Source organism: Ictidomys tridecemlineatus, chromosome 10 (assembly GCF_052094955.1).
Source record: "Ictidomys tridecemlineatus isolate mIctTri1 chromosome 10, mIctTri1.hap1, whole genome shotgun sequence".
Classification (NCBI taxonomy): domain Eukaryota; kingdom Metazoa; phylum Chordata; class Mammalia; order Rodentia; family Sciuridae; genus Ictidomys; species Ictidomys tridecemlineatus.
Window position 1 is genome coordinate 138,821,726 of NC_135486.1, and position 24,292 is coordinate 138,846,017.

At 45.4% G+C, this 24,292-nt stretch overlaps 1 protein-coding gene across 2 annotated transcripts in view; it reads right to left on the bottom strand.

Annotated features, from left to right (window-relative positions):
• The window catches only part of Adcy9 (adenylate cyclase 9), a 115,409-nt gene extending 104,978 nt beyond the window's left edge, over positions 1-10,431 (bottom strand). Inside the window, exons 1-2 of one of the 2 annotated variants that reach the window (XM_021734874.3) lie at positions 10,293-10,431; positions 8,277-10,011 (exon numbers count right to left, since the gene is read on the bottom strand). In XM_021734874.3, the coding sequence (XP_021590549.2) occupies positions 8,277-9,969 (1,693 nt within the window). In that variant the 5' untranslated portion in view covers positions 9,970-10,011; positions 10,293-10,431. Of the gene's footprint in view, positions 1-8,276; positions 10,012-10,209 lie in introns of both variants that reach the window. The other variant, XM_005337738.5, reaches the window with a different exon arrangement.
• Positions 10,432-24,292: the final 13,861 nt, after the last annotated feature.

The following is a 24,292-nucleotide window of genomic DNA, read 5'->3' on the forward strand; positions in this document are numbered from 1 at the left end:
CTTCTTAATTTGAAAAACTGACACAATCACAGTCCCTGGTGTGCTCTGGGTTTCACACTACATTGTACAAAAGGTGCACCACACAGAGGGTAGGAGAAAAGAAGCACCCTGCAGCACAGACTGCAGCTTGCCTGGGCTGGGTCAGTTCTTACTAACTTCAGTGGCTGCAAGAGCCCTGCTTGAATCACCTCATTTGATTCTCCCCACAACCCTCTGCCAGAGGTTCTGTCACTCCTAAAACCATGGAGCCTCCACCAGGCAGCCTAAGGTCTACAGCTCAGAAACTGAAGAACTGAGATTTTAGTCCAAATGTGTCAGAAAAAAAGCCCCATGTACCTAATCACCAAATTATACTGCCAAGGGGTGAGCCCTCCAAAAAACTTTACAAAACAAAGTTGAGGTTCAACATTTTTTATCACAAACCCTGAACACCAGCAACAAAGTATGGCAGGCTCACAAAGGAGTTTTAGGAACCAGGTAAGAAAAAGTCAATTTTTTAACTAGAGTCACTTGTTACTTTCACAATAAATGGAAAATGCCTGTCATAACTCCCAATTTCAGCTGATTCATATCAAGGCAGCATATCTATGTGGCACATACAGTGTGTTCCATCTTCCTATCTCACAGCTTAGGGAGGCAGTTCTCAAAGGGGCATCCCTGGACCCTTAGGGGTCCCTAACACCTTTGCAGGGTATCTGTGAGGTCTAAACTATTTTCACAATAACATTAAGGCCTTATTTTCCTTTTTTTCAGGGTTGACTTTCATAATGATGGCAGGAAAGCTACATTTGTGTGTGTGTGTGTGTGTGTGTGTGTGTGTGTGTGTGTGTGTGTGTAAGGGGACGGGAAGAGACTGCTAATGCCTGAATGCCAGTCAAAAAAGAGGCACCAAACTGTACCAGCCCTGTGTTCTTGACCACTGTAGGCTTGCAGGAAGAAAGTATGTCCCCAGTGAAGCAGTATAAATTCATGACTATGCTATATCTCATCCTTGAGCATGTGCCTTTCTAACAGTCTGTGATAAAGTGTGAAACAGGCCATAGCACTTGTGTTGCACAGCAAAGCCTCATGGCTGTCAGGAAAACCAGCTAGGGCTACAAGCTGAACTAGCATCACTGTCATGGAATATCATCTATACTTGACCTAGGTGGTCATTCAGACTGAAGTACTGGCAGACTGTGCCTGAGAAATGAATGAAACAAGTCTATCGCTTCAAGTAAAGTACTGACAGTATTTGTTGCTAGTGATAAAATTCAAACAGTCAATGAAAACTAGAATTTGGAAAACATACCAGCTACTTTAAAGTTGGCACCTACCCAGTATTCTAAAGCCTTTCCTGATATCAGCACTTGGAACATCTGCATAACTCAAGAAACCCAGCATTTCCAAATGACCAGTGCAAAAGGTACAAAATCACACCTGGGAAGAAGATTTGTTCAAAATCTAAGCTAACACAAAACTCATGGTCGGGTGCTCAGGTTCCATGTTGCAGCTCATCTTGTAAGAAACTAGCTCTTGTTGAATATTGGTGCAGTATCAAAATTATATATACCCACAATTATCTAAAATGCTATGAAAATGCACCTCCACTTTCCAGCTACACACCTATATGAAGCCAGATTTTCCTCACATCCTTCAACATCCAGGTACAGACCGAATGCCAAAGCAGCTAAGATAATCCAGCTTACCCACTGAAAAATGGTTTAAATGATATTTTTGTTATGTATATTTTACATTTTTTTAAATTCAGTTTTTTATTAACCCAAACAGACATTAAGCCAACATGCAAAAATATAAATTGGTTTCCCCTTCTTGCCAATTTTTTTTTGGAAATAAGTTACTTTTTGAAATATACATTCATTTTTATCAAAAAGTTATTTATATTAACATGCAATGGATATAACACACTTATTATTATTTTGAAAAGAATTAAAGAAATATTTATTTAAACTTCTCAGATTGTTTCAGTTTCTAATATAATAAATATCAAGAGAAAAGTTTTACAAACAAAATCTCTTTCATGTCCCTAGTAATTTTTAGGAGTACGAAAGAGTACTGAGATCAAAAAGTTTGAGAGCCACTGGCTTACAGAGAGGCTTATAATCCTGGGACCCTGATCTTCAAATCCCTTCCCACTCTCCAGCACCCCACCCTCTAGGCCATAGCTGCTGCCATCACTACTGCTACCTGGACTGCTTCTGCCTCCACTGCCAGCTCCAAACTCAGGGTCAGAGCTGATGTTCCCACCAGTTCTAAGGGACTGAGCTCAACTGTGGAGAGGAGGCTGGAGAATGCTAGAGAAACTAAAAAAAAAAAAAAAAAAAAACTGATCTCCAAAAGCAAGCAAGTTTTAGAAAGTATGGCTTTGTTCACCAAAAAAATGACCCGCTTATGGGCTGAGGTTGTGGCTCAGCGGTAGAGCGCTTGCCTCATGTGTGCGGCCCTGGGTTCGATCCTCAGCACCACATAAAAAATAAATAAAGATACTGTGTGTTCATCTACAACTAAATAAACATTTAAAAAAAAATGACCTGCTTAGCCATGGACTGGGTTGGCATGGCTAGCAGATGGCTCAGTTCACTAAGTTCATCAGCAAACTGGCTGTAATGTCATTGACTTCACCAGTCTTCCTAAAGCCCGTCTCCCTATCTGTGCAGGCCTGACCACTGCTGAAGTGAAGGCTCCCTCTGATGCCGCTCAGTTCCTTCCCTCCATTCTGAGCAACACCTGAGTCTAGAAGTCACATGTCAGATCCCTTCCTGTTCAAAAAAAGTACATCTCCTTATAAAGTTCCCTCCATGATGATAGAGCCTGTTGGAATGGGTCTTTAGGAGTCTCATGTACCAAGTACAAATAGCGGCCAGAGCCACATGAGTGAAATGTCACTTAGTCCAGGTCTTCCAGTGGTCAGCAGATTCCTACCACCATCAAGAGAGAGGATCTGCAGAATTTTAATCATATTACTACATCAAATCCCAAAGAAACATCAATACTGAGACCATTAATCACAGAAAGAGAATTCAGGTACAGCTTAATCACACTCATACAGGGAAAATTCAATATGATAGAATTTTTTTCCAAGATTATTATTCCCCTCAACGAAGTAGATAGGTGACACTGTCCAGTATGTAGAAACAATTACTATTTGAAACAGGCTAACTAGTAGATGAGAACCCTGAAACTTCTTTACTTACTCTATTTTCTCCTTTTACACTTTTCCCTTTCTTAATAACTCTACTTGAAAAAATGACCTTCCTTCCTTCCTTTTGCATTACACCAGCAGTTTGGCAAATCTTATCCTTAACTTTGTCAAACGTTGAGTCTATTTAAAATCTTGCCTTCAGGGCTGGGGATGTGGCTCAAGCGGTAGCGCGCTCGCCTGGCATGCGTGCGGCCCGGGTTCGATCCTCAGCACCACATACCAACAAAGATGTTGTGTCCGCCGAGAACTGAAAAATAAATGTTAAAAATTCTCTCTCTCTCTCACTCTCTCTCCTCTCTCACTCTCTCTTTAAAAAAAAAAAAAATTTAAAAAAAAAAATAAATAAATAAAATCTTGCCTTCAGAATCAAAAGCTGTGTGCAACTTATTGGAAGCCATATAACTTGGTCCCAAAGAACTGGAAAAAGCTGTCATGGGTACTGCTTGAGCATGGACTCTACAGGTGGTTGTCATCTCCCCCTCCCCAGTCACTGAGTTACATTTTCTGCTTCATCTTATCTCCGCCACTTGCTGCCTAAGAGACTGTGTTTCAACATGCACAGGAGATCCAGATCAAGAATGTGGGTAAGCACAGAATTTCCAAGAGGGGAGGTGGAGCCATCAGCTAAGAAGTCTGCACCATAGCTACAAGGCTTATATGCTTAGGAGGAGACAAGACACCCACATCGGAGGGAGGAAGGAAAGCCCTGTGCATGCAAGGGCACCCAAAACAGGGACCTTGGTAGGGCTCTTAGCTGTCAGAAACAAGGATGGGCTGGGGTTGTAGCTCAGTGGTAGAGCGCTTGCCTCTCATGTGAGAGGTACTGGGTTCAATTCTCAGCACCACATATAAATAAATAAATTAAATTAAAGTCCATCAACAACTAAAAAATAAAAATAAAAAGAAACAACAAGGAGCCCAGACTCCCAGTATAGGACACATACCAGCAAAGATGAAGCAGAGTGCTTCAATGTACGCAGGCAGCAACTAAGCAGGAGGTCTTCTAAGTACCCCCTTCAGAAAAGGCGAAGGCCTTAGTCACTGAGGTGGCAAAAGGTGACGATACATACAAATCTCTCCCCTAAGGGATCCAATAGCCTAGAATTTGGCCTGGGTAGTCTTGTCTTTTCTAATCTCTACATCTAACAATGCAATTTGCCAGACACTCCTTTCTACAAGGATGTAATCAGTGGTGTGGACCCGGAGGAACTGAGCATCCTGGTTCCAGTTCCCTCACATCCATGCAGGGAGAAGAAGGCTGGAGAAGCTTCCTAAGTTTCACTTTCTGTCCCTGTGACTCTACATCAACAGGAAAAGCCAACAGCTCTGGATAATACTACTCATCTTTCTTGTCTCTGCCCACAGCAGAAAAGAATGGCCAGGTCCCCCACAGGCCTCAGGGTTCATCCCAAATGCTGCAAAAGGGCCCTTATTCCATCACTCAGATCAGTCTGCTCCTCCTTATCTCCTCGCTTTGTAGGTCATTTCCAAAACCCTATCTCTGTGCCGAAAAATTCCTTCAGCTTTCTCTCTCGGTGACTGGCCTCCCTGCCTTGGATTTCACACATGCATTCCACAGCTCCCTTCCTGCTTTATGTTTTCTCCTTAGAAATCATCATAAGACAAATGCTATATATTTGTTATTCATTGTTGGACTCCCCTAACAACTCCACTATTAGAAATTCTCTATAGAAGACCAATTAATTCAAAATTCCTGTTCCTTATTGCTATTGGAATTTTTATCAGTTTTGTTCACCGCTGTACCCTAGAACTTAGCATTGTACCTAGCATGGAATAATTTGTTGAATGAATAAATGAACAAGACAGAGGTTCCAAGCCTGTTTCACCTTCTGCAAATCTATCCTACAGGCTCCATTCACACCATGGGCATGGCCAAAGGCATCTCAACCCTTCCTGACTCCAGACCACCTCCAGGTCAACTCCAGAAACTGAAAAGACCGTCTCTCATTGAGACCATCAGGCCCCTCCCCTCTTCCTGCCAGCCAGTTTTAAGTCTGGCATGGAGTCCCATCCAGTTGATCTTCACATTGCTCACACCTGCCCCATCATCTCCAATACCACCTCAGTTACCTTCATTCAGGCCATCACCCCATCTGGGATTTGCTCAAACAGCTCATTAATCCTCAATCTCATACCTTTCCATGCTACAATCCTTAGAAATGAAAGAGCAAGCTTTCTAAACCTGTTTTGTGCTTCAGTGATGACCTGTGATATCCCTCAACTACAGAATCAAATCCAAACCCCCTCAAGCTATACACTTCTTTGTTCTGATGAATATGGACAAATGCGCTGTGCCATCAAGAAACACCACTCCAAGCCACTGCCCGGGACTGTCCATTCCACACTTAAGGTTCTTCTTTGTCCTCCTGGAGAGCCACACCTTGATCTCAGGACCCTCTCTAAAGTGTCCCTGACTCAAGGACCTAGTCTACAATAAGACTGGTAGGAGCTCCTCAAGGTCAAGAGCTGTCATAGATCCATCTCCACATCCTCAGTGCCAGGCACATATGGCAGAAGCACTGCATGGATTTTAGAGAGAGAGAGTGAGCACATAGAAGTAATGCAATAACCTTCTACTCACATCAAGGGCATGCAGCAGCTTCCCTTCATGCTGCCAGGCCAATTCTAGAATCCCTGCACAGCCCACTGGTGCTCATTTCTAGAGTTCTCTACCGGGATTTTTATCAGGAAAGGGGTAAGAGATAAAAAGTACCACCCAACATTACACAGAGAAACCTGCCAAAAGTTCAAAGATGGAATGCTGAGAAAAATCTTACACACTAAGCTTAGCCATATACATGAAAGGGCTTCTACAGGTTATGCTCTCATGTCACATAGCAGATTTGTACATCGGGACAGTCATCAGAGTCAGGAAGTTGTGTAGACATATTCTATTACTGGAGGCCTGTCCACAAAGGTTTCAAAATGAGCTGAAGAAAGCAAAAATCACAGTCTCAAGGAAACAATTAAAGGAGGAATACTAAATTAAAAAAATCGGTGGGTTAGCTAAACCTTCTATGTTTTCCTACTTCCATACAGTACTAAAACTTTTCCTCTATAAATATACAATGTACACAAATTTAAAGAAAAAGCTAATTTACCCTATTTGAGATATTTTTTTAAATCAGCAAACCCTTCCAGACTTTTTAAATTTTTTTTTACTTTTTGGTCAGTGTCTTTGGTCTACCCATTGAAAATAAAAATTACCAATAAATTAAGAAAAGTAGATATTACCAAAGGTTTGAGGCTTGGCAATTTTCCAAGCTTGACACTTGATAATTGCACCTGTTTTTTATTTCTGAAATTCCAGAAATAGACCATACAAAGTACAACTTACAAAACTGATATTGTTGTCCTTTGGCCCAACATATCTAATTATTACCACAAGGCAGTACAGTCCAGCACCCCTGTGTAGAATCTGTCTCATAATCCCTGACGACAGAGCCTGTAACTCTCAGGTTCTACAGATGCCAAAATGTCAAGGAGGGATTACATCCACACCCAACTCCACTGACACTTTTGGGCTCAAGAGCAGATGCCACCCTCATAATCAGAAAGACACTTGTCATGGAAGAAGCATTCAAGTGAACTGAAAGTGTCATTTCTGACCTCAACAACCCAACAATTAAAGCTCTTCAGGTCAAAGGCAACTCAGGTGAAAATATTTTGCTACTATACCCATAAATTCTTCAACAACAAAACAAATGCAATAAAAAAAATTCAGGAGAAAGATAAAGCACCTTTCCAGATAACAAATAAATGTGGAGTTCAGATCACAAACCAGAGAAGGAAAATGCTCATCCAGCACATGGCAGTGTTGCAAGGCCCACAACCTATACAAGACCAACCCAGCCACTTTGCTGTCTCTGGTTTAAACTCTGGCTTCTCCCATGGATGAGAAATATTCCTTCTCCTTCTGAGGATTCCCTCTCCCGGGGCTTTTAGCTGTGTAATTATGCAGCATGTGGGCACCACAAAGTACAATACAGTTTCACAGACGTAGGCTTTTAGAAATCAATGTTATTTTCTCTACATACTTGTAAAATAGAAGTTCCCTTCAATCCAGAAGACTTTTAGTAAAACATAAGAACTATTTCAAAGAGCAAGAAAGGGTAAGAAACACAGCAGATGACTTAGAATTCTTGTTTTTGGTCCCACTTATTTATATGCCACTTCCCAGACCTCAGAGAAAATTTTAAAAAATAATAAAATAAGCAGCCCAGTAAAAACAATAAGAATAGCAGTTAGGAACATAAGACCAGGGACCAGGGACAGGGGCCAGATACAAATCTGAGGGCTGAGGGAGGGGGCACTGGAGCTTCTTGGTACCTTTTTCACTTTCAAATCATCTGATGGCTGGTAAAGTTCAACAGTCTAAAATGCTGGGGTCTATGTGATAAGAGAAGTACCCATAACAAAGCATTGTTCAACAAACAAAAGTTGAAAGCTGAAAATGAAAATGTTTTAAGAGATGCAGGCAAAAGCAGTGTACACTGAGAGGTGTGCGATTCCACCTAATTCTTAAAGGCCCTGCAGGGCACAGCTGACTTCCCATCTCTATTTTGACAATAAACAAAGTAAGGCCTCGAGGGGAGAGAGGTTTTAGTCTTCATAGTTTTGTCAAAAGGGATAGAGGAACATATAGATGGACATGGGACATTAAGGTGACTAGAGATTGCAAAGGCAATCTCTAGAAGTGCTAAAAAGTTCTGACTGCTAAAGGGCTCCCAAATCCTTATATTCTTGGGACAGGCCCCTGGAATTTTAGAAATGTCAACAGCTGACTGGCAGTAAAGGCACTTTCAAGGTCCTCCCTCCTTCTAAAGGTCTCATCTAGGTCAGCACTGTCTCAGTGTCCATGTCCACAGCATGACTAGGTCTGTGATATTTGACTCACTGGAGAAAAAGTCACACTGATCCTGAGATTCCCCCATCGTCGGTATCCTGAGACAGTTAAGCTGCCTCCAGACACTGATGCTGCAAAGAGATTTTTAAAATTATTTAATACAAACAGGATGGGGAGGAAGATGACAGAGTAAAGAAATGCACATACCTTTCAATTGGTCAGCAACCACACTCTGGCCAAGGCGTTCAATAACTTTCCCATCTTCCATTTCGTACCGGTCATCTAAGTATTTTGCAGTGGCCTCAGAAATGTGAACTTTGCCAGCCACTCCCAGCTGCTCCATGAGATTGGCCAAGTTCACATCATTGGACCACACATCAAACTTGAACCTCCTCATGCCCAAGATGCCACACAAGACAGTCCCCGTGTGAACCCCAACGCGCATGTTCACCATTTCCTTCTTCTCCTGGCAGAACTGCTCAATAGCTTTTATCATGCCTAGGCCCATTTCAATACAACAGTAGGCATGGTCTGCCCGAGGCTCGGGACACCCTGCCACACAATAGTAACAGTCTCCCAGAGTACTGATCTTCTCACACTTGGTCTCCTCACACAGTCGGTCAAAGCGACCAAACAGGTCATTGAGGAGCCCCACCAAGGCATGAGCAGACTTGTTGGCACTCATCTTGGTGAAGCCTACAATATCTGCAAATAAAATACTAACTTCTTCAATCTGCTGCATTTTAAAAGGGCGGAATGCTATAGGAGCTTTCTGTATGGAGAACTTTTTCTTCCTGTTCTTGGGGCTAGAGGTAGCATGCCTCTTGATGGAATTCTCACTTTCCTCATCCCCCTGTTTCATTAAGTCATCGGCTATGATTCTTGGCATCACAGAATGAATCATCCTCTCTTTGAGGGCCTTTTCTACTTCCAGATCTTTTCCGTGCATGATGGATTGTCCTACCTTGAGGAAGGTGCTCCTGGACCTCACCTGAGACATGACAAACAGGTGGATCCCAATGGCATGGATGCAGACGTGGAGCAGAGCTCGGCTCAGTAGCTCCCAGTGCAGGGCCTGGGCTGCGGGGGAGGGGAAGCAGTCTTCATCTCTAAAGTGATAGCCAAATGTCTCAAAAAGGACTGAATAGGCCACCCCCAAAAACAAGCTCAAGTACAAAGGTAAGTGCATGACGGTGTAGAGTAAAAGGAGCACTTCCATGCACATTGAAAAGCTCCCCACTTGGGATAGGCAGGTGTCTGTGGGCTTGGTTGCAGGAGTATGATTGTAGCTGTCTACGCGTCCTGAGAGGGGTGTCAAAACCTGAAACTGGGCAGCCAGGGTCAGGGCAAATACCAGCAGGGTGAGAGCCAGCGAGGTCCACGCGTAATGTTGGGTGTACAGTTTGGTGAAGGTAAACAGAAAAAAGCCCACGCACACCACCAAGAAGCACAGAGTGGGGGCCACCATGACGAACAGTTTGGATCTCATGTGGACAGCGAAATAGATGCTCCAGAGAAGGCAGGCGAAGCCAACATAGAAGAGCGCGTACCGGAAGCGGCGCTGGGTCTGTGGGAAGCAGCGCTCCAGGCAGGCCTCCTCCAGGTTCACCGAGTCGAACTTGGGGTTCCACCACCGGCTGGAGGCCCTCTCGAACAGCTGGGGCAGCTTCTTCTGCCTGCGCAGGCGGCCCCCGCCACCCACTCGCCGGGGAAGGCCCCCGGAGTCCCCGGAGCTGCTGCAGCTGGATGAAATGCTGTACTTGCAGTGCTTGGGGTGGCTGTTGGAGGACAGCTGCTTGGGATTGATCTTAACCCTCACGCTATTGCTGTCTCCGCTGGAGTCGCAGCTCACCTCGGTGCTGTGGTGATGCAGCAGCTGCTGGTGGGGCGGGGAAGCCATGTTGCCGAGCTCTCAGAACCTCCCCGGCCGGGTCAGGGGTACCTGCGGGCAAAACGACGAGAGTTAGAGTGACCCTACTACATAAACGTCCGGAGGGCCACGCGACCTGTGCGTGTCCTGGGTGCAGCCTCCAATAAGCGACTCGGGGAAGCCACCATATGCTCACAAAAACTGCCGATTTATCGGAAAGTCAATGCCCCCCGCCCCACCTTCGGGAAGCAAGAACTGCCCGGGACCGACCTGGTGCTCCCGAGGGTCCCGGCGCCGCGGCCGCCCTGGGTCCCGGGTCCCGGACACAGTGCACTCCCCTCGGGCGCCCTCACCCGCTGGTGGCCTCCGCGCCGCACGCCTCCAACTGCGGCTCCGGAGGGAAGTTCAGACCTTGAGCGCTCTCCGCACGGCGACCGGCTTTCGCAAAAACAACTCCGCCGGCGGCGAACAGCGCTTCATCCTGCAGCAGCGGCGCCCGGTGCGTCAAAGGCGCGCGGGCCGGACCTGCGGCGCCGACCGCGTCCCTTCCCGGAGCCGCCGAGCCCGAGCGGGCGACCCCGTCTCGTGCCCCTGGTGGCCACCCCCGCGCTCCTCCGAGCTCTGCCCGCGGCAGGGGACGAGTCCCGGCCCGCGAATTTGCGGAGCGGGAGGCGGGCAGGCAGCCCCCGTCGGAGCGGCCGGTCTAGCGGGGCCTGCTGCCCGCAGCCGAGAGCGCCTGGCCCCCACTTGGGGGCCGACAACCACCCGGGCCAAGCCGCCCGGCTGAGCCCAGGGCGCCGCACGGGCCCCTCAGCGGGCAGCGGTGCGGCTGCCGCAAAGCCCAGCTCCCGCGACGCCGGCCAGGACGCCCGCCCGCCCGTCCGCCGCGCCTACGCCCCGGGGGCCCCTGCCCGAGCTAGAGATGCCGGCGCGGCCGCACCCGCCTCCAGCCCTCCCGCGGCCGCTGCCTCATGTCGGAAGAGCGGCCGCTGCCGCCGCCGCCACCATCTCCGGCCCCCTCCCCCTCCCGCTGTCACTGACAGACGCGCGCCCGCGCCGCCCCTCGCCCCGCCGCAGCGCGCACGCGCGACCCACGCCTCCGCTCCGGGCACGCGCACGGGCCGCGCGCCGCCCCGCCTTGGAGCGCGCGCGGGGCTCGGGGCTGCGGGGCGGGGCACGCTCGGCTCCGCCCCCCGCCCCGGGCCTCACCGCCCCCAGGCCGCCCGCTGCGGGCGTTGCGGCCCGGGCACCCTTCGCCGGCTGCCCAGAATGCCTGGAGACCACCTGCCCGGGAGAGGACGAGGGCTGCAGGGGTGCCACGTATGGGAAGTCACCTTCTGATACATCGAAGTTTTCACTAAATTTGCCTAAAGGGAGGCTCCCCTTCTACAAGAGATGAATGTGTGCCCCGGGTGGCAATAGGTCCTCCCAGAAACTGGTGCTCACCGCGTGACCGCCACCGAGAACTGTCCCAAAGAGAGCTTGCCTCCCATCGTTGGGCGCCTCTGTCGCTCCTCCTGAAGAACTGTTTTTCCCTTTACACAAATGAAATTTTCAAAGGTAAACACTGTCTGCCACATGTAAATACAATCCTGTACTCCCCAGAACTATCCTGACCCTTTCTTCCACATACAACACTTCCTGCCAGTCACAGGGGTCTCTTCTTGCCCTCCCCCACCCCCAGGCCATCCCAAGGGCCCACGCCTAGTCTCACTAAAAATTAGAGGATACAAAAGTAAAATGTGAACTATCCATACAATGGAATATTATTTGGGCATAAAAAGACCCATGCTACAAGGTGGATGACAACCTGGATGAAAACATGCTAAGTGAAAGAAGCCAGAAACAAAAGGTCTCATGTTGATTTTATTCATAGAAATGACCAGAACAGGTAAATCCATAGAGATAGAACACAGATTGGTAGATGCCAGTGTTGGAGGAGGAATTGGGGAGTGACTACTAATGGGACTGCTATTTCCTTTGGGGTGATGAAAAATGTGGAAGTAGAAGTAACACAACATTGTGAATTACGTAAATGTTGGACAACATTATGAATATATTTAATGCCTTGAATTATACACTTTAAAATGATTTAAATGGTAAATCTTATGTGTATTTTACCACAATATGGGGAGGGGGCACTACAAGTAACATATCATTGTTGTGGTAGTCCTGCTAAAAATGCCTACTCTCAATCTAATCATGAGAAAACATCAGACAGTCCCAAATTAAGAAATATTCTAGGGGCTGGGGATGTGGCTCAAGCGGTATCGCACTCTCCTGGCATGCGTGCGGCCCGGGTTCGATCCTCAGCACCACATACAAACAAAGATGTTGTGTCTGCCGAAAACTAAAAAAAAATTTAAAAAGAAAAAAGAAAAAAAAAGAAATATTCTACAAGGAATTAACCCGTACTCATCAAAATTGTCAAGGTCATGAGACACAGAAACTGAGGAACTGTTACTAAGGAGATATAACAACTAAGTGGAACATGGGAACAGAAGAGGGTAGTAAGGGGAGAGGGTGGAGCCCCTACAGGTCTGCAGTTTGGGCACCGTGGGGCTGCCAACTTTCTGGTTTGGATCTTTGTCCTACAGTTATGTAAGACCATGTTAACAATAGCGGAAACTAGATGCAGGGTAAGGGAAACTCCCCAGTATTTTTGCAACTTTTCTTTAAGTCTAAAAATAGTTCAAAATAAAAAGTTAAAAATAAAAACAAACTCTTACTGAGCATCAACTATATGTTAGGCACTCTCCTGTATCTGAGGCTCAGGAAAGGGGTGTGCCGTCGTGCAAGCTGTTAAATGAAATAATAATGGTAAACTAATGTTGACCAAACATGTCCCAAGTGCCAGAAACTACTGGATGCTTTCACTTGTGACAGATTTGGTCCTTACCACAACCCTCCAAAATAGATATTATTGTCCCTCATTAGGAAATATGAAACTGGGGATTGAAAGGTAACAGGTCCCACAAAGGGCAAATCACAAGTTCACAACTGAAACCAAACCTCAGACTTGAGGCATGACACTCTGAATGAGCCTCCATTGACCCAGCACAGACCCTACCTGTCTCTTCCAGCTGGGCAGGAGACCCTCACAATTTGCATTTCTCTGTACTAATGCAATACTGCCCTCCCCACTTCCTGTTTTCCTTAAATTGGAAAGTTTGTCTGTCTGCATTTTGCCTGCTCCTCAAATAACTTCAGTCGACCCACCATTTGTGATGACTTTCAAATGTATAATTTAAATAGTCCTGACAGATTTTGAGACCCAGGTCATGCCCATACACATGTCCCTGATTCTCTATTTTTTAAAAAATATTTTTAGTTGTAGATGGACACAATATCTTCATTTTATTTATTTTTATGTGATGCTGAGGATTGAACACAGTGCTTCACACATGCCAGGCAAGAGCTCTACCACTGAGCTACACCTCCAGCCCCCTGCTTCTCTTTTATATGTGCTCCTGGAAGCAATTTGGCAGCAGTCTCTGATGTTGAAACTACTGTTGAAATATCCAAGCTGTCCGACACTTTTTGGCCTCCAGGTTAGGGTGTGAGTCACTCCATAAGCCCTCAGGAATTGAGGACTTGGTGCCCAGCACCTTACATTAGGCCCACAAGGCACAGGATATGCTATTCCTTTTTTCCAGAGGCCCAGGAAAGATGCCTAAGAAAGGGCTGCAATACAAAGATGGAATCAGTTAGGCTTGGAGACAGACTGGACATGTGGGAGAGTTCTCCAGAGGAGGCTAACCACATTCTCCTAATGCCAGAACCCAGAGGGAAGTCATGTGAGGGTGCTGGGTCTTTCCTCTCCATCCTCAGAAAGCATGTATCTCCTGATACCCAGGAGATCCGGGACAGATGCCATGGCTTTCTCCCACTATCCAATCCAGGTTACTGCCAAATCTGCAGTAAAACCTGCAGTAAAAGGTTTTCTTTCCATCTGTGTTATATGCAGAACTTCCATCCAGCCACAGTGTGAATCAGAATGTGTTCATACCAAACTCCACAAAAACTTACAGAAAGGCTGGGGTTGTGGCTCAGTGGTAGAACACTTGCTTCGCATGTGTGAGGTAAATGAAATAATAATGGTAAACTAATGTTGACCAAACGTGTCCCAAGTGCCAGAAACTACTGGATGCTTTCACTTGTGACAGATTTGGTCCTTACCACAACCCTCCAAAGTAGATATTATTGTCCCTCATTAGGAGATGTGAAACTGGGAATTGAAGGGTAACAAGTCCCACAAAGGGCAAATCATAAATCCGACCCTCAGCACCACATAAAAATAAATAAATAAAGATATTGTGTCCATCTACAACTAAAAAATTAAAAAAAAAAAATCTTACAGAAAGCCTTGACCGCCCCAGCCTCTCATCCTCACCTTCCCTCACTGGAAGTCTGCCTGCATCAGAAGTCATCCAGGGTGAAAAGCCATGACTGGCTGCAAGATAAGTAGCATGTTGAGGGAGCTCTGGCCAGTCTCATCACACTGGTCCCTGAGGGCTTGGCTGTGCCCAAGTTATTTCTGGTTGTCAGGTGGGCAGCAATCTTGGGAAGCCACCCATGGGAAGAGAGCATCCCCTGCTGCTGGTGTATCTGTGTACAAAACTACAGCTATAGTCTTTGGGGTCCTTTTTCCTTCCAGTTGAAGAGGGTGAATTTGGAAGACTCTACCACATTTTCCCCACCATTGACTTCTTTGATCCAAGTGTCTGGTCACAAGTCTCAAGCCTTCACATTAACAGGATCAGGTGTTCCAGCAAAGCAAAAGAAAACTGATTAGCAAAGATTACCAAAATCCCTTGCAGGTTCCCCGTATAATCCAGGAGTGTTTGACCTAGCCATTTATATAGATTCCAAACCCTGCTCTGCAGTTGCCAAGCCCAGTAATTGTTCATTGAATGAATACATATTAAAAGAAATAAGATGTGTGAAGTAGTTGCTCTCACTTGCTTTTGATAAGTAGAATAAGTAACATTTTATATAATATTTATGAATTGACAAGCCTACTTACACTTATGCTAGAGGCTCTGGCTTGAACCTAAACCTAAAGTTGGGGACAAGCCTGTGTAAGGCCTCGTAGGGCAGGGAGAACAAGCTTCCTGGGAGCAATCACACTTTGAAGTAAGAAAGAGCTGTTTGGTGGCCCTTGTAAAATAAGCTTAATTTGAGAGGTGGGGGAATTCTTAGTAAAGTGCGTGTCAGTCATCTGGCCCAGCTCCCGCTGAACTGTCTGATGCTCCCCTCTCATCTTGTGGATGATGGTAAGGAACCAGGAAATGGGTGCAAGAGTTGTGCAGTGGGTTGAACGATGTCTCCTCAAAATTCACATCCACCTGGAACCTCAGGATGTGACCTTGTTTGGAAATAGGATCTTTATATATGTAATTAGTTAAGGTGAATTCATACTGGATTAGAGTGGCCCTAAATCCAGTGACTGATGTTCCTATAAGAAAAGGAGATAGGGCTGGGGTTGTGGTGATAGAGTACTCACCTAGTACGTGTGAGGCACTGGGTTTGACCTCAGCACCGCATAAAAATAAAATAAACAAAATAAAGGCGTTGTGTCCATCTACAACTAAAAAAAAAGGAAAAAAGAAAAGAAAAAGGGAGAATATTGAGTTTCATAGGGGAAAAGAAGGCCATGTGAGAACAGAGACAGAGCTGGGAGGAAGGCACTTCTCCAAAGATTGCCGGGAGCCACCAGAGGCTAGAAGAGACAGGAATGATCCTTCCTTCTGGAGGAGTGTAGTCCTGATGACACTCTGATTCAGACTTCTGCCTCTAGAACTGAGAGAATAAATTTCCACATTCTAAGCCATCAGAATTGTGGCAATATGTTATGGTGGTCTCAGGAAAATGACATGAGCTGTTTCATTTCGAACTGTGCAAGAGCTCAGGGTACAATTAGCACTGCCTAGTGACCCCTCTAACAGAATGAACAAAGGGGAGAAGGGCTGTCCCCATCTCACAGCAGACTCAGGCAAACTCTTAGCATTACAAGCGCCTAAAAGCCGCTGGAGGTTCCCAAGAACACCAGAGGGGAAGGGAGATCAGCCCTGCCCAGTGAAGGTAAGGGAGAGAGCAATCTGCTCACTTTTGCTCAAAATGACTCCAGAAAGGCCACAAGAAACAGATTACCAACACTGTGCCCATTTTACAGATGTGTGAGTAAAGATAAAAATGCTTTGCCTACATCACTGAGTTCTCAAGATTTTTTTTTTAAAGAGAGAGTGAGGAGAGAGAGAAAATTTTAATATTTATTTTTTAGTTCTCGGCGGACACAACATCTTTGTTTGTATGTGGTGCTGAGGATCGAACCCCGGCCGCACGCATGCCAGGCGAGCGCGCCACCGCTTGAGCCACATCCCCAGCCCCTCTCAAGATTTTTATGACTTCCAGAGTTGGTGCTGGGAGCTCAGGTGCTGTCCGGTTATTGGCCCTTGGAACCTATTTTTTTCCCTCTGGAAGTTGTCTGTAGCTCTGTGTAGTTCTGAAGTGTCACCACACTGTATCTGGGAGAGGTCAGTTTGGACACTTGTTGTCCCTCCCGTCATATTCTTCACCCTGGGAACTCTTTGAGTCATTTCCTCAATGGATCCTTCACTTTCTTTCTGAAATTCCCTACTATCTGGATGCTGGCTCTCTGGGCTGTTCCTCTCATTTCTTTGTCTCTCTTCTCCATCTCTCTGACTTTCTTATTTCTTTCTTTGACTTTCTGGTCCATGTTCTGAGAGATTTCCTCAACTCTATTTTTATTTTTTTAAGTTTTTTTGTTTTTGTTTTTGTTTTTTAGTTGTAGATGGACACAATACCTTTATTTTATTTGTTTTGATTTTTATATGGTGCTGGGGATCGAACCAAGTGCCTCATGCCTGCTAGGCAAGTGCTCTACCACTGAGCCACAACGCTAGCCCCTCAACTTTATCTTTTATTGAGATTTCTCTTTCCATCTTTCTATCTTTTCTTTTTTACCCATTCTCCCCAAGAATTTTAGACAATAATAATAATAATAATTCTGCTATCATCAATATCCAAGAGATTTTTCGGTCTTCTGAATTGTTAACCCCATCTTTTACTCATTTCATTAATGGAATAACTTCTCACCTCTCAAAAGATACTGAAGATAGATTTAAAAAAATTTTTTTTGCATAGTTTCCATTTTCCTGGCCACTTTGACCTTTTTCAGTGTAGAAGCTGCTCTTACGTACTTGGTGTGCTTTGACTGTCTGTTCAGTTAAGAGAAGATCACTAAGAGCTGGCTGAAACTCAGAGCCAGGGTGGGATCATCAACCACAGGTTTCACTGCATAACAGTGGCTCCCAGCCTGGCCCCGCACAGCCATCATTTGGGAGGCTTTCTAACTCTAATAACCTGAACTCATTCTCAGATTTTCCTTTTTCCCCCCTCCACATATTTAATTGGTGCATTATAGTTGTACCCAATGGTGAGTTTTGTTGTTATATATTCAATTGTACTGCACATAATACAACGATTTGTCCAATATCACTCCCAGCACTTCCCCTCTTCTATCCTCAGATTTTCTGATATAACCATTTTGGGGTCAGGGAGGTCACAAGACAGGTATTTAAACCTCCCCATTAAGTCTAATGTTTATTTATTGTTTTATAATGTTTCAGTCATGTTGTAGGGGACCCTTTTGTCAGTATCTGCAAGTACTTTTCCTTGGGGTAATCCAGTTTTCCAGAAAAGACTCTTTCAGCCTGCTGCCACTCAGCTGAGAAGGGAAGATGCTAGAAGACTTAACCTTCAGTGTCTAAAGCTTCCCTTAGCAAACCATTCCTAGGGGTCAGGTACAGTGGGAAGATGATGTGAAGACATGGTGAGAAGATGCCTATCTTTCAGTCCTTGAGCCAGAGTAGTCCTGTCACAGTAGTGATGCTGTTACCTACTGTGACAGATCTGAATATCCTCAGAAGCATTCATCTGTATCCACCATGGCTGCACTCTGCATAGTTGCTATGAGGATGTGGGTTTACATTAGGCATGGGGTAGTATCTAATTATCATTATTTGAGTATTTAATTACTCAAATATAAGTCTGTGAGCCAGACAAATATGATCAGGCCAATTATATTTTTCAACCATAGAAAAACCCCAGGTGAAAGCATCTAGCAGCATCCACAACAAGCAACATCTAAGCAGTTTAAGCTGCTGACTCCAGGCTCCACACAACCACCACAATTCTGTCTGGAGCTCTTTGCTATTCCAATGTACTCATCTTGCTCTGATGCCCCTGTTGGGATTCTGACACGTGTCATGATAGAAACCCACCACTGCAGCAATGTAGAAGGGGTAATGTGAGAGAGACAAGACTTTCTTAGGAGATGTGAACAGCAGAAGCCTATATAAGACCCAGACATTTCCAAACAACACTCTTGACTAGCTGCCAACTCCTGTTAGCCACTTAAACAGGCCTTTGGTTCTAAGAGTCTTACCGTTCTTGGTGGCCACAAGTTTTCTAGGAACAGTAGTATCTTTTAGTGTGGCATCCACACACTCTCTCAGCCATGCCAAGGGACAGCTATCCTGGAAAGAGGAGCCAGCAGGTCTGTGTGCCCTGTTTTTAGTCTGAGTCCCTACCTACCCCAGCAGTGGTTCAGTGTGGGTCTTCTTTGTCAATTTGAAGTGTTCCTGAGAGAGAAATAAAGCACTTTTAAAAATTTTTTTAAATATTATTTTTTAGTTGTAGTTGGACACAATACCTTTATTTTAATGTGGTGCTAAGGATTGAACCCAGGGCCTCGCATGTGCTAGGCGAGTGCTCTACCACTGAGCAATAACCCCAGCCCCATAAAGCACTTTTTAAAGGCTTTTTAAATATTCTATTGTATTTTCACTTCCAAGAAATAAAAAGCACTGGCTCAGGAGGAGCTATGGAGCCAGCTCTTCCCTGTCTTGTGAGAAGTGTATTTCCAGAGCACCTAACATGTCAATGCTTAATGTGAATACAGAATCAAATCTATAAGCCAAATGTGGATTATATGATGCCCCTGAGCCCTTTGCCTTTCATTACACAGGGCACTCATCTTCCCATTTGGAGGGAACCTAAAGGCAGCTACTACTGAAAATACAATTAAATGTCTCTCATAGTAGTCCCAAATTCAAGTTCCATTCTGCTTTTCCAAAGACATAGGGACTTTTGGTTGTGGCCAGAAAATCAATTCCTTCTATATGACAGCATCACTGTCCCCTGGACTGTGCCCTTCACCATAGCTGTTCTGACTCAGCTAGCAAACTGTGGAAGTAAAGATGTTGGGTTAAGAAAATCCCTTCCTACCCCAAAGTACTATTCATAAGTGTGTGCTCAGACCAAAATAGTTGACTAGGGCTTGGAAGGTCTATAAGATTTTTCTAGTCACTCTAATGCTCTTTGGACCTTAATTCCCCAAGAAAAACTACATCTCTACTTTCAGGCTGTATCTAAGATTCTGTAGAGACCATCAATAGTCTTGACATTGAAAAAGAAAGTCTCATTGCTAGGAATGACACCTGAGTGCCTAATCGATTAACCCAACTTAATGAAACAAATAATGGGTGAATTTACTATGTACAAAGTAATGTTAATGTGCTAAGTTTGTGAACACTAGAGTTTAAAATTTAAATTAACCTGCTTTCTTGCATACAGCAGAATAGTATTCAGCCTTTAAAAGGAAGAAAAAGCCAGGCACAGTGGTTCATGCCTGTAATCTCTGCAACTTGGGAAACTGAGGTAGGAGAACAGCTAGTTCAAGACCAGTGTGGGCAATATAGCAAGACTCTGTCTCAAAATAAAAAATAAAAAAAGGGCTGAGAATGTAGCTTAGTGGTAGGTGCCCCTGAGTTCCATCCCCAGTACCACAAAAAAGGTGTGTGTGGGGGGGTTACAACATGGATGAACCTTGATGACATTATGCTGAGCAAAAGAAGTCATAGATGCACACAGAAAACAAATACTGTAGATGTATGGAGATAGACATCTTAGATGAGATTACCAGCACAGGCAAATTCATAGCAGGATGGTGGCTGCCAGGGCTGGGCGAGGAGGAACAGGGAGCTATATGAATATTACTGAGTTTCAGTTTTGCAGGATGAATTCTAGAGGTGAATAGTGATAATAGTTGCATAACAACGCAAAAGTGCTTAATATCACTGAACTACACTCTTAAATTAAAACAGTTATGATGGTGTTATGGGCTGAGTTGTAATCCTTCACATTTGTATGTTAAAGTTCTAAACTCCAGCACCCCAGATTATGATTGCATTTGGAGATAGGTAGAATCTTTGAAGAGGCGATTAAGTAAAAAGGAGGTCATTAGAGTGACTCCTAATCCAACATGACTGGCGTCCTTAGAAGAGGAAACTTGGACATCAGGTACAGAAGGAAGATGCTGGGGAGAAGATGGCCATCCATCCACAAACCAATCTCCCACTTATATATCCCAAATTGTGAGAAAACGATTTCCACTGGCTAAGCCACCCAGCCTGTAGTGCTTTGCATGGCAGCTCTTACAAATACAGATGGTAGATTTTTCTGTTATGAATTTTTTTTTCACAATTAATAGTAATACTGGGACTGGGGTTGTGGCTCAGCAGTAGAGTGCTCGCCTAGCACATGTGAGGCCCTGGGTTCGATCCTCAGCACCACATATACATAAAATAAACATATTGTGTCTAACTACAACTAAAAATTAAATATTAAAAAAACAGTAATACTAATAAAATCACAAGTCTGTGAAACAACCATCTGCCTTCCTAGAGGCACAGGTTCCTTCACAGCTCAGAATGGAGCAGGCCACGGGAAGCTCTCTAAGAAAGAGACCCAGCAGGGTAGCAAAAGCCCAGGAGGGTCATTTGTACAGAGAAGATCTGGAAAAGCCACTTGGATTCAGGTTGGGTGGGACCCCAACAAGCAGACCTGGGCTGAGGGGAAAGATGTTCCAGGTGGGGCTACAGGGTGCCCTAAAAGAAAAGCAAGCCACCAGAAAGCAGGACCTGGTGTGGGAAACAGCACACTGGTGTGGCCAGGGCAGATAAGTGCCCCAGCTAAGTGATGTAGTGTGAGTGGGCAACTTGGTAGGCAGGGCCAGACTCAAAGGTCAGGACAAATTCTGCCCCATCATGCAAGAAAAACTATTTTTAAATAGTCCTCTACCCAGTCATTTTCCTGGCTATCTCTACCCCACCCCTCACCCTATACAAGTGCCTCTTTTATACCTCTGTAGCCAAGAATCTTCAGGGACAGGAATATCAAGTTCTTGAGACAAGAGTCATTGCAGGAACGGCCCCAAGTAAAGATGCCATGTGAAGCTTTCATTCACATCCTCAGGACTAAGAAGTCCATTCCCAGTCTGTGTACTCCTGGCAGCTTAGACTGCTCCTGATATTTACCACAAAGTGATTTAATATTAGATATGTGTGTGTGAGGGTGTGTGTGTGTGTGTGTGTGTGTGTGTGTGTGTGTGTGTGTGTTTGTGTGTGTCTCCTTCATCTCTCAGCAGCTAGAAGGTGGCAATCAGGTCACATTTATCCCACCTGAGAGAATAATCCCCAGCTGGCAGACCTAATTCAGTTCAGCAGTTTAGGCTGGTCCCACAGAGGGTAGGGAAGGGATAGTACTGTTCCAGGTCTGGGTCCTGGGCTGGGGCCTCTCCCCATACCTGCTATGAGAAGCCATTTGGTGATCACAGTAGGAGACAGGAGAGGCCACACAAAGCAAGAACCCAGCTGCAAAATTGCCAGCTAGTGAATGGGGAACATGTATTTGCAGTTTAATTCGCCCTGTTTGGGAGCCAAGTTCCTTTAAATAAGCATAGTTCAAATCCAAGTAACATTAAAAGCTGAAAGCCCCCTGTCTCCATCCTGAGTTACACAAAGGCACATTCAAAGACACAAGGGTAAAAAATCACCAGGACACAGATAATCACCATGTAGTCAGACTCTTGAGTGGATGAGAATGGTGTGCAAGAGGCCTTTGAGTCTCACCATAGTCCAGTGAGTGGGAGGGCCAGACAAACTGGCCCCCAGGACAGATGGACAGAAACAGGCACCAAGCCTCAGGCTGGTGGAAACACCTCCCTGAAGATCACAGCCCTTTCATGACAGAAGCAGGTCAGAATTCCAGGTTTCCTAGCCCAGTGCTCTCTGCTCTACCTTGAGATAATAACTCCCATTTACAGTTGCTTACTCTATGCTACACATTTTCCATGTATTATTTCCTTCAATCTTCCACCACTCTTTAAGGGACTCAATGTTTAGCCAATAAATACTAGAAAAGGATTTCAACTATGGTGTGTCCTTGAAGGTCACACCTTCTGTTCTATTCAGTTCATTTCCACCCATTTTTACTGGGTACCCGGTACATTCAAGGTGCTACACAGCCTGACAACAGACTGGCTAGATCCAGGCTCCCCAGGGTAGCGCAAGGCCAGGGTAGTGCAAGGCCAGGTCAGGCAGGGCTGGGCAGATCTTGCTTCTCCAGAATCCAGAACCCAGACCCATGATTGGGGAATGGGTTAATTCCTTAAGGCTGCTGTAATAAATGGCCACAATTTTTTCTTTTTTTAGAGAGAGAGAAGAGAGAGAGAGAGAGAGAGAATTTTTTAATATTTATTTTTCAGTTTTCGGTGGACACAACATCTTTATTTTATTTTTATGTGGTGCTGAGGATCAAACCCAGCACCCCAAGTATGCCAGGCGAGTGCGTTACCAGCCCCATGGCCACAAATTTGATGACTTACAATTACAAGTGTATGCTCTCACAGTTCTGGAGCCAGAAGTCCAAGATCAAGGTGTTAACAGGCTCTAGGGGAGAATCCTTTCAGATTAAGTGCCCTCTGCAGGCTCAGTGGAAGGATTCTTCCCTGGTTCTTCCAGCTTCTGGAGACTCCTGCCATTCTTTGACCTGAGCTGCATAACTTCATCTATACCTCTGTTTGCACACACCCTACTCCAGTCTCTGAGCTCTCTCTGCCTCACTTTTGAAAGGACAGCTACCATTGGATTGGGGGCCCATCCAGAAAATTCCATCTCCAGATCATCAGGCTAAGTGCATTCACAAACACCTCTTTTCCAAGTAAGGTTATATTCACAGATACCAGGGATGAGTTATGCACCCACTACAAGGAAGAAGCAGATTAAAGCCTACAGTGTCTTCCATTCCTCAGCCAGGCAGGGGCAGGCAGGCAGTGGGAAAGCAGCTTCCATCCCCTGGGACTAAGGTGAGGGAATAAGGCCAGTATGCTGGCTCCCAGGGAAGCCAGTGAGCATAACACAAGGCCACACAAGACTGAAATCAGTGGTTCACAAAGTTCATGGGGAAAGAAAGCTAAACCTGGAGAACTCAGGCAGTGTTGCTAGGACAGGGCTGGAATTGCATTCCTGGGCTGCTTAAGTAGCCCTGTTGGCTGAGGTTCTGTTAATGGCCTCTGCTGCAGACAGGCCATAGTGCCCTGCTGGTGCTGACCTCCTCTGACTCCTCAGACCAGAGCCAGGCTTTCTCCCAATTTGTTATAAGCAGAGGCTGAAAAGGCTCAGGAGCTTGTGGTCACAGTGCCCAGCCAGGGACAATGGCCATGCAGGAGTACCTAGCTGCTATGGTAGGGACATGGCAGAGGGCAGTCAGAGATGCCTGGCCCCACACAAGGCTGGACTCCACTCTTGATCAAAAAACACACTATCTGCTCCCAACAAATAGGGAAAGGGGGGTCAGACATGGGTGGATGAGGGGGGATGCCTCTAAGACCTGCAAATAATGACAGTGCCATGAGTCAGGGGCTAGGAAGTGGGCAGAGCCTCCAGAGACTCTTAAAGAGGCAGCAGAACCGTGTGCAGCTAAAGCAATAGACACTGCAGTGGAACTTACTGGCTTCAAACCCCAGTTCCTCAGCTTGCTGTGCAACTTCTCTCAACCTTAACTCTCTTCTCTCTAAACTAAGTGTCAAAATAGAACCTGTATCATAGGACTGTAATGAGGATTAAATCAAATTAGTTGAAGAAAGCACCCAACACAGTATCTGGTATGGAATAAAGACTCAAATAATGCCAGATGATATGAACAAGCCACACTGGAGGTAAACCCTGAAAGAGGGTGTGATGGTTAATTCTATGTCAAGGTGTGCAGACTATGGAACCTGGTTGTTCAGTCAAACACCAGTCTAGATGCTGCTGGGGGGGTACTTTTTAGATCACTGAAATCAGTGAACTTTGAGTAAAGTAAGTCAATCTCCATAAGGTAGATGGGCCTCATTAATCAATTAAAGGCCTTAAGAGAGAAGACAGGTTCCCCAAGGAAGGAGGGATTCTGCCTCCAGACAGCCTTCAGACTCAAGACTTCAACATCA